The following is a 15,334-nucleotide window of genomic DNA, read 5'->3' as shown; positions in this document are numbered from 1 at the left end:
TGTGTTGTCCCTGCTGCAGACAGACAGATGGATTAATCCCTGCTGTGCCCTGGTCAGTCAGCAGAGAGCGCTCCCCCCTCCTGCCCCGTAGCACAATCTGTGCTGGGTAGCACTGGCACGGGAGGGCAGCATTAAACTTGAGAGGGGCAGTCTCTTCTGAGCGCTCCCTTCAGACGACAAACTGAGCGCACCCCCTCCCCTCCTATCTTCCCTCTCCTTCCTCTCTTCTGTTCCTGCTCCGGGGTCCTCAGGCTCCTCCTGCTGCCAGTTCCTCCTCCTCTCTCCCACACGGATGATTGGTTCTCTGGGTTTATATATTTCCCCCCCTCTAACTGCAGATCATGCAAAGCCCGTTTTCCTGGTCTCAGAGGAAGCCGAGGAGTACCGACAAAGCCCAGAGGAAAGCATCTGGTTTTTGGTTTCTAAGTGCTCCATTCTGTTCCAAAAAAGTGTGCCCAGCTGGAATGAATGTATCTGAGTCTAGTTACTGCAGAGAGGAGATATCTCAAGCCAGGGGAGGCGACTGTTCATGGCTCCCAACCCCAGTGCCTGGCTCTGAGCCCAGGCACATCTTCTCCCGAACTCCTGGGGCAGGACCTGCTCCCAGTCGGACACCCAGCCCCAGCACAAGGTTTGCATACAGTGCGTCGGTAGAAGGAAAACACAGTTCGGTTCCTGCAAGCCCGGAACCAGGCTATGGCTTCAGTCCTCCTGAGGAGAAATGCTCCACCGCAGCGGGAGAGTCCCGGATCCGTCGCCCCATGAACGCTTTCATGGTCTGGGCTAAGGATGAGAGGAAGAGGCTGGCTCTGCAGAACCCAGATCTGCACAACGCTGTGCTAAGCAAGATGCTAGGTGAGGACGCAGGGAAGGGCTAGGGATGCAGGGATAGTCTAGGGAGTGGGATAGGAAAACAGGAACTTTCTATGGGGAAAAGGAATGGCAAACAAAGATTGCAGGGATTGTCTTGGAGGTGGAAGAGATGCACGATGCTGGCAAGGTTACACTTCTAAGGTCATGACAGGTCATTGTAGACATGGGATGGAGGAATATGCATTTGGATATAGAGCTTGCTAATAAAGATAGAATGTGCTAGATGTGGCCAGGGTGTGTCCAGGGTGATGCATGCTCATGGATGCGAGGGCAGGGAATGATGAGGGGTAGAGGAGGCAGGATGCTGGGTACGGAGATGGAGGGATGGAGGGTTGGATGGGGAATGATGATGGGTAGAGGGGGCAGAGTGCTGGGTACTGAGATGGAGGGATGGAGGGTTGGATGGGGAATGATGATGGGGTAGAGAGGGCAGAGTGCTGGGTACTGAGATGGAGGGATGGAGGGTTGGATGGGGAATGATGATGGGTAGAGGGGGCAGAGTGCTGGGTACTGAGATGGAGGGATGGAAGCTTGAATGGGGAATGATGATGGGTAGAGGGGGTAGAGTGCTGGGTACTGAGATGGAGGGATGCAGGGCTGGATGGTGAATGATGAGAGGTAGAGGGGCAGAGTACTGGGTATTGGGTATTGGGTACTGAGATGAAGGGATGCAGGGTTGGATGGGGAATGATGAGGGGTAGAGGGGGCAGAGTGCTGGGTACTGAGATGGAGGGATGCAGGGTTGGATGGGGAATGATGAGCGGTAGAGGAGGCAGAGTGCTGAGTAGTGAGATGGAGGGATGTTGGGTGGGGAATGATGAGGGGTAGAGGGGGCAGAGTGCTGGGTACTGAGATGGAGGGATGCAGGGTTGGATGGGGAATGATGAGAGGTAGAGGGGGCAGAGTGCTGGGTACTGAGATGGAGGGATGCAGGGTTGGATGGGGAATGATCAGGAGTAGAGGGGGCAGAGTGCTGGGTACTGAGATGGAGGGATGCAGGGTTGGATGGGGAATGATGAGAGGTAGAGGGGGCAGAGTGCTGGGTACTGAGATGGGGGGATGCAGGGTTGGATGGGGAATGATGAGCGGTAGAGAGGGGCAGAGTGCTGGGTAGTGAGATGGAGGGATGTAGGGTTGGATGGGGAATGATGAGAGGTAGAGGGGCAGAGTGCTGGGTACTGAGATGGAGGGATGCAGGGTTGGATGGGGAATGATGAGGGGTAGAGGGGGCAGAGTGCTGGGTAGTGAGATGGAGGGATGCAGGGTTGGATGGGGAATGATGAGGGGTAGAGGGGGGCAGAGTGCTGGTTAGTGAGATGGAGGGATGCAGGGTTGGATGGGGAATGATGAGGGGTAGAGGGGGCAGAGTGCTGGGTACTGAGATGGAGGGATGCAGGGTTGGATGGGGAATGATGAGAGGTAGAGGGGGCAGAGTGCTGGGTACTGAGATGGAGGGATGCAGGGTTGGATGGGGAATGATCAGGAGTAGAGGGGGCAGAGTGCTGGGTACTGAGATGGAGGGATACAGGGTTGGATGGGGAATGATGAGAGGTAGAGGGGGCAGAGTGCTGGGTACTGAGATGGAGGGATGTAGGGTTGGATGGGGAATGATGATGGGTAGAGGGGGCAGAGTGCTGGGTACTGAGATGGAGGGATGGAAGCTTGAATGGGGAATGATGATGGGTAGAGGGGGTAAGTGCTGGGTACTGAGATGGAGGGATGTAGGGTTGGATGGGGAATGATGATGGGTAGAGGGGGCAGAGTGCTGGGTACTGAGATGGAGGGATGGAAGCTTGGATGGGGAATGATGATGGGTAGAGGGGGCAGAGTGCTGGGTACTGAGATGGAGGGATGGAAGCTTGAATGGGGAATGATGATGGGTAGAGGGGGTAGAGTGCTGGGTACTGAGATGGAGGGATGCAGGGCTGGATGGTGAATGATGAGAGGTAGAGGGGGCAGAGTGCTGGGTACTGAGATGGAGGGATGCAGGGTTGGATGGGGAATGATGAGGGGTAGAGGGGGCAGAGTGCTGGGTACTGAGATGGAGGGATGCAGGGCTGGATGGGGAATGATGAGGGGTAGAGGGGGCAGAGTGCTGGGTACTGAGATGGAGGGATGCAGGGTTGGATGGGGAATGATGAGAGGTAGAGGGGGCAGAGTGCTGGGTACTGAGATGGAGGGATGCAGGGTTGGATGGGGAATGATGAGGCGGTAGAGGGGGCAGAGTGCTGGGTACTGAGATGGAGGGATGCAGGGTTGATGGGGAATGATGAGAGGTAGAGGGGGCAGAGTGCTGGGTACTGAGATGGAGGGATACAGGGTTGGATGGGGAATGATGAGAGGTAGAGGGGGCAGAGTGCTGGGTACTGAGATGGGGGGATGCAGGGTTGGATGGGGAATGATGAGAGGTAGAGGGGGCAGAGTGCTGGGTACTGAGATGGAGGGATGCAGGGTTGGATGGGGAATGATGAGGGGTAGAGGGGGCAGAGTGCTGGGTACTGAGATGGAGGGATGGCAGGGTTGGATGGGGAATGATGAGGGGTAGAGGGGGCAGAGTGCTGGGTACTGAGATGGAGGGATGCAGGGTTGGATGGGGAATGATGAGGAGGTAGAGGGGGCAGAGTGCTGGGTACTGAGATGGAGGGATGCAGGGTTGGATGGGGAATGATGAGGGGTAGAGGGGGCAGAGTGCTGGGTACTGAGATGGAGGGATGCAGGGTTGGATGGGGAATGATGAGAGGTAGAGGGGGCAGAGTGCTGGGTACTGAGATGGAGGGATGCAGGGTTGGATGGGGAATGATGAGGGGTAGAGGGGGCAGAGTGCTGGGTACTGAGATGGAGGGATGCAGGGTTGGATGGGGAATGATGAGAGGTAGAGGGGGCAGAGTGCTGGGTACTGAAATGGAGAGATGCAGGGTTGGATGGGGAATGATGAGGGGTAGAGGGGGCAGAGTGCTGGGTACTGAGATGGAGGGATGCAGGGTTGGATGGGGAATGATGAGGGGTAGAGGGGGCAGAGTGCTGGGTACTGAGATGGAGGGATGCAGGGTTGGATGGGGAATGATGAAAGGTAGAGGGGGCAGAGTGCTGGGTACTGAGATGGAGGGAAGCAGGGTTGGATGGGGAATGGATGAGGGGTAGAGGGGGCAGAGTGCTGGGTACTGAGATGGAGGGATGCAGGGTTGGATGGGGAATGATGAGAGGTAGAGGGGGCAGAGTGCTGGGGTAGTGAGATGGAGGGATGCAGGGTTGGATGGGGAATGATGAGGGGTAGAGGGGGCAGAGTGCTGGGTACTGAGATGGAGGGATGCAGGGTTGCATTCGGAATGATGAGAGGTAGAGGGGGCAGAGTGCTGGGTACTGAGATGGAGGGATGCAGGGTTGGATGGGGAATGATGAGGGGTAGAGGGGGCAGAGTGCTGGGTACTGAGATGGAGGGATGCAGGGTTGGATGGGGAATGATGAGGGGTAGAGGGGGCAGAGTGCTGGGTACTGAGATGGAGGGATGCAGAGTTGGATGGGGAATGATGAGAGGTAGAGGGGGCAGAGTGCTGGGTACTGAGATGGAGGGATGCAGAGTTGGATGGGGAATGATGAGGGGTAGAGGGGGCAGAGTGCTGGGTACTGAGATGGAGGGATGCAGGGTTGGATGGGGAATGATGAGGGGTAGAGGGGGCAGAGTGCTGGGTACTGAGATGGAGGGATGCAGAGTTGGATGGGGAATGATGAGAGGTAGAGGGGGCAGAGTGCTGGGTACTGAGATGGAGGGATGCAGGGTTGGATGGGGAATGGATGAGGGGTAGAGGGGGCAGAGTGCTGGGTACTGAGATGGAGGGATGCAGGGTTGGATGGGGAATGATGAGGGGTAGAGGGGGCAGAGTGCTGGGTACTGAGATGGAGGGATGCAGGGTTGGATGGGGAATGATGAGAGGTAGAGGGGGCAGAGTGCTGGGTACTGAGATGGAGGGATGCAGGGTTGGATGGGGAATGATGAGAGGTAGAGGGGGCAGAGTGCTGGGTACTGAGATGGAGGGATGCAGGGTTGGATGGGGAATGATGAGAGGTAGAGGGGGCAGAGTGCTGGGTACTGAGATGGAGGGATGCAGGGTTGGATGGGGAATGATGAGAGGTAGAGGGGGCAGAGTGCTGGGTACTGAGATGGAGGGATGCAGGGTTGGATGGGGAATGATGAGGGGTAGAGGGGGCAGAGTGCTGGGTACTGAGATGGAGGGATGCAGGGTTGGATGGGGAATGATGAGGGGTAGAGGGGGCAGAGTGCTGGGTACTGAGATGGAGGGATGCAGGGTTGGATGGGGAATGATGAGGGGTAGAGGGGGCAGAGTGCTGGGTACTGAGATGGAGGGATGCAGGGTTGGATGGGGAATGATGAGAGGTAGAGGGGGCAGAGTGCTGGGTACTGAGATGGAGGGATGCAGGGTTGGATGGGGAATGATGAGAGGTAGAGGGGGGCAGAGTGCTGGGTACTGAGATGGAGGGATGCAGGGTTGGATGGGGAATGATGAGAGGTAGAGGGGGCAGAGTGCTGGGTACTGAGATGGAGGGATGCAGGGTTGGATGGGGAATGATGAGGGGTAGAGGGGGCAGAGTGCTGGGTACTGAGATGGAGGGATGCAGGGTTGGATGGGGAATGATGAGCGGTAGAGGGGGGCAGAGTGCTGGGTACTGAGATGGAGGGATGCAGGGTTGGATGGGGAATGATGAGAGGTAGAGGGGGCAGAGTGCTGGGTACTGAGATGGAGGGATGCAGGGTTGGATGGGGAATGATGAGAGGGTAGAGGGGGCAGAGTGCTGGGTACTGAGATGGAGGGATGCAGGGTTGGATGGGGAATGATGAGAGGGTAGAGGGGGCAGAGTGCTGGGTACTGAGATGGAGGGATGCAGGGTTGGATGGGGAATGATGAGAGGTAGAGGGGGCAGAGTGCTGGGTACTGAGATGGAGGGATGCATGGTTGGATGGGGAATGATGAGAGGGTAGAGGGGGCCAGAGTGCTGGGTACTGAGATGGAGGGATGCAGGGTTGGATGGGGAATGATGAGGGGTAGAGGGGGCAGAGTGCTGGGTACTGAGATGGAGGGATGCAGGGTTGGATGGGGAATGATGAGGGGTAGAGGGGGCAGAGTGCTGGGTACTGAGATGGAGGGATGCAGGGTTGGATGGGGAATGATGAGGGGTAGAGGGGGCAGAGTGCTGGGTACTGAGATGGAGGGATGCAGGGTTGGATGGGGAATGATGAGGGGTAGAGGGGGGCAGAGTGCTGGGTACTGAGATGGAGGGATGCAGGGTTGGATGGGGAATGATGAGGGGTAGAGGGGGCAGAGTGCTGGGTACTGAGATGGAGGGATGCAGGGTTGGATGGGGAATGATGAGAGGTAGAGGGGGCAGAGTGCTGGGTACTGAGATGGAGGGATGCAGGGTTGGATGGGGAATGATGAGGGGTAGAAGGGGGGTAGAGGGGCAGAGTGCTGGGTACTGAGATGGAGGGATGCAGGGGTTGGATGGGAGAATGGATGAGAGGTAGAGGGGGCAGAGTGCTGGGTACTGAGATGGAGGGATGCATGGTTGGATGGGGGAATGATGATGGAGTAGAGGGGGGCAGAGTGCTGGGTACTGAGATGGAGGGATGCAGGGTTGGATGGGGAAATGATGAGGGGTAGAGGGGGCAGAGTGCTGGGTACTGAGATGGAGGGATGCAGGGTTGGATGGGGAATGATGAGGGGTAGAGGGGCAGAGTGCTGGGTACTGAGATGGAGGGATGCAGGGTTGAGATGGGGAATGAGTGAGAGGTAGAGGGGGGCAGAGTGCCGGGTTACTGAGATGGAGGGATGCAGGGTTGGATGGGAATGATGGAGGGTAGATGGGGGCAGAGTGCCTGCGGTATGAGATGGAGGGATGCAGGGTTGAATGGGGAATGATGAGAGGTAGAGGGGGCAGAGTGCTGGGTAGTGAGATGGAGGGATGCAGGGTTGGAAGGCAGGAGGGGGGATGATGAGTGGTATGGAGTGATTGGGTTACTATTCAGAATTGTATTTTCTAAATTGGTGATAAAGAGCACCGCATACTTTGCTGCTATTTGTGTGCTCAAGATCTATAAGAAACGTCTGCTGTTGATGTGAGAACAAATGAGTTTGCTAGCAGTGCTTCAGGAATGTCTTCTGCATGCTCCTGGATACAGGCAGGGGACTCTGGTGGGTGAGTAAGTGTTTGTACCATTTATTAAAGCAGCATAGGAATAAATAATGCATCCATAGGGTAGTTTGAGGAGTTTCATGATCATATAGATCTGGAGCAGTGTCAGAAGCGCATGGGACGCAGGATTTCTGGCAATGCAAGGGATCGCAGACTGTGGGACAGAGGATAACTTACTAGACATTGCTCTGCAACTTCCCCATCCAACCCTCCATCCCTCCATCTCACTACCCAGCACTCTACCCCCTCTACCCCTCAGCACTGACCGCACCTGGATCACACACACAGCACTGACCTCACCTGGATCACACACGCAGCACTGACCTCACCTGCATCACACACGCGGCACTGACCACACCTGGATAACACACGCAGCACTGACCTCACCTGGATCACACACGCAGCACTGACCTCACCTGGATCACACACACAGCACTCACCTCACCTGGATCACACACGCAGCACTGACCTCACCCCAACAGATCAGAAAGTACAAAGTGAGCTGGAAAGCCAGAGCAGGCAGACTCTGCATGCAGTGCAGCACTGGAGAAACAGAAAGAGAGAGGCATTTCCTCCTGTGAGGAGAGGCACGCGGGTCCCAAAGCTGAGAGGCAGAATAAGGAAGGAGCAGGGACAATCCTGGGGGAAAGAGGAGAAGCAGCAGCTGAAGGAGCAAAATCTGTGGGATCCTGCCAGCGGGTCAGAACCAGAACCTGTGCAGGGACAATCCCGGGGGAACAGGGAGAAGCAGCAGCTGAAGGAGCAAAATCTGTGGGATCCTGCCCGAGGACCAGAACCAGAACCTGAGTAGGGAGAATCCTGGGGGAAAGAGAAGCTGCAGCTGAAGGAGCAAAATCTGTGGGATCCTGCCTGCGGGTCAGAACCAGAACCTGTGCAGGGAGAATCCTGGGGGAACAGGGAGAAGCAGCAGCTGAAGGAGCAAAATCTGTGGGATCCTGCCAGCGGGTCAGAACCAGAACCTGAGTAGGGACAATCCCGGGGGAAAGGGGAGAAGCAGCAGCTGAAGGAGCAAAATCTGTGGGATCCTGCCAGCGGGCCAGAACCAGAACCTGAGCAGGGACAATCCTGGGGGAAAGAGGAGAAGCAGCAGCTGAAGGAGCAAAATCTGTGGGATCCTGCCAGCGGGTCAGAACCAGAACCTGAGCAGGGACAATCCCGGGGGAAAGAGGAGAAGCAGCAGCTGAAGGAGCAAAATCTGTGGGATCCTGCCAGCGGGTCAGAACCAGAACCTGAGCAGGGACAATCCCGGGGGAAAGAGGAGAAGCAGCAGCTGAAGGAGCAAAATCTGTGGGATCCTGCCAGCGGGTCAGAACCAGAACCTGAGCAGGGACAATCCCGGGGGAACAGGGAGAAGCTGCAGCTGAAGGGGCAAAATCTGTGGGATCCTGCCAGCGGGTCAGAACCAGAACCTGTGCAGGGACAGTCCCGGGGGAAAGGGGAGAAGCAGCAGCTGAAGGAGCAAAATCTGTGGGATCCTGCCTGCGGGTCAGAACCAGAACCTGTGCAGGGACAATCCCGGGGGAAAGGGGAGAAGCAGCAGCTGAAGGAGCAAAATCTGTGGGATCCTGCCAGCGGGTCAGAACCAGAACCAGAACCTGAGCAGGGACAATCCCGGGGGAAAGAGGAGAAGCTGCAGCTGAAGGAGCAAAATCTGTGGGATCCTGCCAGCGGGTCAGAACCAGAACCAGAACCTGAGCAGGGCCAATCCCAGGGGAAAGAGGAGAAGCTGCAGCTGAAGGAGCAAAATCTGTGGGATCCTGCCCGCGGGCCAGAACCAGAACCTGAGCAGGGACAATCCCGGGGGAAAGAGGAGAAGCAGCAGCTGAAGGGGCAAAATCTGTGGGATCCTGCCTGCGGGTCAGAACCAGAACCTGTGCAGGGAGAATCCTGGGGGAACAGGGAGAAGCAGCAGCTGAAGGAGCAAAATCTGTGGGATCCTGCCAGCGGGTCAGAACCAGAACCTGAGCAGGGAGAATCCTGGGGGAACAGGGAGAAGCAGCAGCTGAAGGAGCAAAATCTGTGGGATCCTGCCAGCGGGTCAGAACCAGAACCTGAGTAGGGACAATCCCGGGGGAAAGGGGAGAAGCAGCAGCTGAAGGAGCAAAATCTGTGGGATCCTGCCTGCGGGTCAGAACCAGAACCTGTGCAGGGACAATCCCGGGGGAAAGGGGAGAAGCAGCAGCTGAAGGAGCAAAATCTGTGGGATCCTGCCAGCGGGTCAGAACCAGAACCTGAGCAGGGACAATCCCGGGGGAAAGAGGAGAAGCAGCAGCTGAAGGAGCAAAATCTGTGGGATCCTGCCAGCGGGTCAGAACCAGAACCAGAACCTGAGCAGGGACAATCCCGGGGGAAAGGGGAGAAGCAGCAGCTGAAGGAGCAAAATCTGTGGGATCCTGCCAGCGGGTCAGAACCAGAACCAGAACCTGAGCAGGGCCAATCCCAGGGGAAAGAGGAGAAGCTGCAGCTGAAGGGGCAAAATCTGTGGGATCCTGCCCGCGGGCCAGAACCAGAACCTGAGCAGGGACAATCCCGGGGGAAAGAGGAGAAGCAGCAGCTGAAGGGGCAAAATCTGTGGGATCCTGCCAGCGGGTCAGAACCAGAACCTGTGCAGGGACAATCCCGGGGGAAAGAGGAGAAGCAGCAGCTGAAGGAGCAAAATCTGTGGGATCCTGCCAGCGGGCCAGAACCAGAACCTGAGCAGGGAGAATCCCGGGGGAAAGAGGAGAAGCTGCAGCTGAAGGGGCAAAATCTGTGGGATCCTGCCAGCGGGTCAGAACCAGAACCTGAGCAGGGACAATCCCGGGGGAACAGGGAGAAGCAGCAGCTGAAGGAGCAAAATCTGTGGGATCCTGCCCGCGGGTCAGAACCAGAACCAGAACCTGAGCAGGGACAATCCCGGGGGAAATGAGAGAAGCAGCAGCTGAAGGAGCAAAATCTGTGGGATCCTGCCAGCGGGTCAGAACCAGAACCTGAGCAGGGACAATCCTGGGGGAAAGAGGAGAAGCTGCAGCTGAAGGGGCAAAATCTGTGGGATCCTGCCAGCGGGTCAGAACCAGAACCTGTGCAGGGACAATCCTGGGGGAAAGGAGAGAAGCAGCAGCTGAAGGAGCAAAATCTGTGGGATCCTGCCAGCGGGTCAGAACCAGAACCTGAGCAGGGAGAATCCCGGGGGGAACAGGGAGAAGCAGCAGCTGAAGGAGCAAAATCTGTGGGATCCTGCCAGCGGGTCAGAACCAGAACCTGAGCAGGGACAATCCCGGGGGAAAGAGGAGAAGCAGCAGCTGAAGGAGCAAAATCTGTGGGATCCTGCCAGCGGGTCAGAACCAGAACCTGAGCAGGGACAATCCCGGGGAAAGGGGAGAAGCAGCAGCTGAAGGAGCAAAATCTGTGGGATCCTGCCAGCGGGTCAGAACCAGAACCTGAGCAGGGACAATCCCGGGGGAAAGAGGAGAAGCAGCAGCTGAAGGAGCAAAATCTATGGGATCCTGCCAGCGGGCCAGAACCAGAACCTGAGCAGGGACAATCCTGGGGGAAAGAGGAGAAGCAGCAGCTGAAGGAGCAAAATCTGTGGGATCCTGCCAGCGGACCAGAACCAGAACCTGAGCAGGGACAATCCTGGGGGAAAGGGGAGAAGCAGCAGCTGAAGGAGCAAAATCTGTGGGATCCTGCCAGCGGACCAGAACCAGAACCTGAGCAGGGACAATCCCGGGGGAAAGAGGAGAAGCAGCAGCTGAAGGAGCAAAATCTGTGGGATCCTGCCAGCGGGTCAGAACCAGAACCTGAGCAGGGACAATCCTGGGGGAAAGGGGAGAAGCAGCAGCTGAAGGAGCAAAATCTGTGGGATCCTGCCAGCGGGACCAGAACCAGAACCTGAGCAGGGACAATCCCGGGGGAAAGAGGAGAAGCAGCAGCTGAAGGAGCAAAATCTGTGGGATCCTGCCAGCGGGTCCAGAACCAGAACCTGAGCAGGGACAATAGGGTCCAGCACCATTTTGTTTAAGTTCAGCATTAATGTATATATTTAATGTCTTCTTTCATTTTAGCCAGTTTGGTCTTATTTATGATTTATTCATTCATGAGCATTTGATATTCATCTTTTCCCAGAGTTGGTCGCAAGGCGGATTACAATAATTTTAAATGAGCAGAGGCATTAGAACAGTTTAGAGTCAAATCAGAAGTTGCAATTAAAGAAGCATTGGAAAATCCCGTTTGTGAACAGTTTCAAGAACCAGTTGTGTCCCTGTTGTGTGCAGCACAAGACGTTGGGCATCTTAGTGGAAGGTCTGCTGAAAGATATTTTCCCAATCCACTGAATGGCAGAAAAACCTTAGTTAATCACCCACTTTGGCAACACATGTACAAAGGATCATGCCCGTCAAGTTTCCTGAATGTGAATCTGACCGAGCATGATGCAGGGCTAGTGCCGTCCCCCACGATTCCTTCTATGTCCCAGCGCACTTCAGACTTGTGCTGGAGATTTTCCAAACTTTACAGATTATCAAGTGCTGACAGTGCTGGAGACTCAAGCAAAGCAAAAAAATGGGTTGAAATCTTGGGGATTTGGTGAGCATGATAGCCAAAAGTAGAATAGATAAGACTTACATACAATACTTGAATTAATTTAATAGTTAAAAAATGCCAAATGTAAAACTATGGAAAGAATACAGCATTAAGAGAGATTTAGAGAGGTGCAAATGTGTAACATGAGAGATTTAGAAGTATATTTGTGAGTTGTGAGAGATTTAGGGACTGTAAGTAACATGCTGAGAGATTTAAGGGTGTGTGTGTGAGTGATTTGGGGTGTGCGAGTAGCATGGTATGAGGGCTCTGCTTATGAATGATTTGGGGGTTTGTGAGTAGCATAGAGAGAGATTTAGGGATTTGTGAGTTGACAGTGATTTTGAGATGTGAGTAGCAGAGTGAGAGATTTAGAGGTGTGTTTGAAAAAGAGAGATAGGGCATATGAGTAGCATTGTGGAGCTTTAGGGGGGTGTTTACGAGTGATTTGGGAATTGAGTATCATGCTGAGAGATTTAAGTGTGTGTGAGTGAATTGGGGTTGTATCATGCTGAGAGATTTAAGTGTGTGTGAGTGAATTGGGGTTGTATCATGCTGAGAGATTTAAGTGTGTATTTGTGAGTGAATTATGGGTGTGATTGGCATAGTGAGAGATTTAGGGGTATGTGAGTGATTGTAGCATGCTGAGAGATTTAGGTGTGAGTGTTTGTGAGTATTTTTGGAGGTGTGGCGAGAGATTTAGGGGTGTGTTGTGTGAGTAGCATGGTAAGAGATTTAGAGGTATGTTTGTGAGTGATTTGGGGTTGTAAGTATCATGCTGAGAGATGTAGGGTTGTGTTTACAAGTGATTTGGGACTGAGTAGCATGCTGAGAGATTTAGGGGTGTATTTGTGAGTGACATGGGATGTGTGGTGAGAGATTTAGGGATGTGTTTGTGAGTGAATTGGGGTGTGAGTAGCATTGTGAGAGATTTAGGGGTGAGTTTGGAGTGAATTGGAGGTGTGAGTCTCATGCTGAGAGATTTAGGGATGTGTTTGTGAGTGAATTGGGGTGTGAGTAGCATTGTGAGAGATTTAGGGGTGAGTTTGGAGTGAATTGGAGGTGTGAGTCTCATGCTGAGAGATTTAGGGGTGTGTTTGGAGTGAATTGGGGTGTGAGTAGCATGTGAGAGATTTAGGGGTGTATTTGTGAGTGAATTGGAGTATGAGTAGCATGCTGAGAGATTTGGGTGTGTGTTTATGAGTGAATTGGGGTTATGAGTATAATGCTGAGAGATGTAGGGGTGTCTTTGTGAGTGAACTGGGGTGTGAGTATCCTGGTGAGAGATGTAGGGGTGTCTTTGTGAATTGTGAGAGATTTAGGTGGGTGTGAGTGTAGTAAAGATTTAGATTTTGATGGGGGGAGGTGGTGTCTCCCATTAAATGCCTTCCACTCAGGATGTGTCCTGTACTTTTATTTCATCTTCCAGAAAGCAGGAAAGTGAAACTCCAAAAACCTTAAATTTGAAAGTGAGCGTATCCAGGAGCTTCAGGCTGTGTTTGTGGTGCTGGTGCACTGCTGCAGACACAGTTTATTTTAGTATATTCTGGGCGTATTTCCTCGGCACCCGTACAAGTATTTCTCGTGGGTAAGGATCTCCTTTTCTGTCTCCTGCAGGCCAGTCGTGGAAAGCTCTGAGCACAAGTGACAAACGTCCCTTTGTGGAGGAGGCTGAGAGGCTGAGGATCCAGCACCTCCAGGACCATCCCAACTACAAGTACCGCCCACGAAGGAAGAAGCAAGCCAAGAAGATCAAGCGCATGGAACCCAATGTCCTACTGCGCAGCCTCTCCCAGCCAAGCGGCGAGGCCTTCGTCGGCCAGCCCGGCCCCCACCAGCCTCCTTCCCTGCACCACTTCAGAGAACTGCACAGCATGGGGCCGGGCATGGAAAGCTATGGCCTGCCAACGCCTGAGATGTCTCCCTTGGATGTCCTGGAAGAGAGCGAGCCCGCCTTCTTCCCACCACACATGCAGGAGGACTGCAGCCTGATATCTCTCAGAGGCTACCACCAGCAGCTGGAGTTTGCACCAGAGAAGCCCGTTGCACGAGAAGTGGTCATGGCATTCTCCCAGGCTCCACCAAACATGGCAGAGAGCCTCAGGACTCCACATCTCTCCAGCATATACTACAACCAGGTGTGTCCCAGCACTCAGAATGGCCTCACTAGTCACTTGGGCCAGCTCTCGCCACCCCCTGAAGCCCACCACATTGACAGCGTAGACCACTTGAACCAAACTGAGTTTTGGACAGATGTGGATCGTAATGAGTTTGACCAGTATTTGAATACAAGCAGAACTCGTTCCGAGGCCCCACCACAGGCTTATCGTGTCTTCTTGCCCAAGATGGCCACCACCAGAACAGTCTCCTGCGAGGAGAGCAGTTTAATATCTGCCTTATCTGATGCCAGCAGTGCTATGTACTACAGCCCAGGCATCACAGGATAGAAGCTCCTGTTGTCTTCTGGGCCAACCAGTGACAACCTGTAGCTGCTGGCAGCCCAGTCTCTCCTGAAACAGACACTCGCTAGCATTTACATTAGTTGAATCAATGTATAGCTTTATAGAGATGCTGAAGCGACTGAATATATTATGTGTTTTCCAAAGCATACTGTGTGTGTATGTGTGTGTGCGCCATATATGCAGTGTGTGTATATACATGCAGTGTGGTCTATGCATACATACATGCAATGTGTATACATGCAGTATGTCTGTGTGCACATTCATGCAGGTTGTGTGTAGGTGTGTGTATGTATACATGCAATGTATGTGTCCATGCATGCAGTATGTGTGTATACTTGCATGTGTGTGCAATGTGTAGTGTGTCTGGATGTGTGCATACATGCAGTGTGTCTATGTGTGTATACTTGCAGCGTGTGTGTGCATACATGCAGCGTGTCTGGGTTTGTGCTTTCATGCAATGTGTCTGTGTGTGTATACATGCAGTGTGTGCGTGTGTATACACTGTGTGTGAGTGTGTATACTGCAGTGCATGTGTGCATACATGCAGTGTGTCTGTGTGTGTATATATGCAGTGTGTGTGTGTGTATACATGCAGTGTGTGTGTGTTTTTGTGTATACACTGTGTGTGAGTGTGTATACTTGCAGCGCATGTGTGCATACATGCAGTGTGTCTATGTGTGTATAAATGCAGTGTGTATGTGTGGGCGTGTGTATATACACTGTGTGTGTGTGTGTGTGTGTGTATACTTGCAGCGCATGTGTGCATACATGCAGTGTGTGTGTATGTGTGTGTATACACACTGTGTGTGAGTGTATATACTTGCAGCGCATGTGTGCATACATGCAGTGTGTCTATGTGTGTATACATGCAGTGTGTATGTGTGTGCGTGTGTATATACACTGTGTGTGTGTGTACTTGCAGCGCATGTGTGCATACATGCAGTGTATCTATGTGTGCATACATGCAGTGTGTCTATGTGTGTATACATGCAGTGTGTGTGTATACATGCAGTGTGTCTATGTGTGTATACTTGCAGTGCTTGTGTGCATACATGCAGTGTGTCTATGTGTATATACTTGCAGCGTGTGTGCATACATGCAGTGTATCTATGTGTGTATACTTGCAGTGTGTGTGTATACATGCAGTGTGTCTATGTGTGTATACTTGCAGTGCATGTGTGTATACATGCAGTGTGTCTATGTGTGTATATTTG

General features: G+C 53.6%; 1 protein-coding gene across 1 annotated transcript; it reads left to right on the top strand.

Annotated features, from left to right (window-relative positions):
* The first annotated feature begins 333 nt into the window (after positions 1-333).
* Positions 334-14,701, top strand: SOX18 (SRY-box transcription factor 18). Its single transcript, XM_029613787.1, has 2 exons — positions 334-855; positions 13,276-14,701. Exons 1-2 carry the CDS (start codon positions 342-344, stop codon positions 14,103-14,105), a joined length of 1,344 nt encoding a protein of 447 aa, XP_029469647.1. The 5' UTR covers positions 334-341; the 3' UTR covers positions 14,106-14,701.
* The last annotated feature ends 633 nt before the right edge of the window (positions 14,702-15,334 follow it).

The sequence above is a fragment of the Rhinatrema bivittatum genome, chromosome 8 (genome assembly GCF_901001135.1).
Source record: "Rhinatrema bivittatum chromosome 8, aRhiBiv1.1, whole genome shotgun sequence".
In the NCBI taxonomy this organism is placed as follows: Eukaryota; Metazoa; Chordata; class Amphibia; order Gymnophiona; family Rhinatrematidae; genus Rhinatrema; species Rhinatrema bivittatum.
This window is presented reverse-complemented; position numbering and strand designations above follow the sequence as displayed.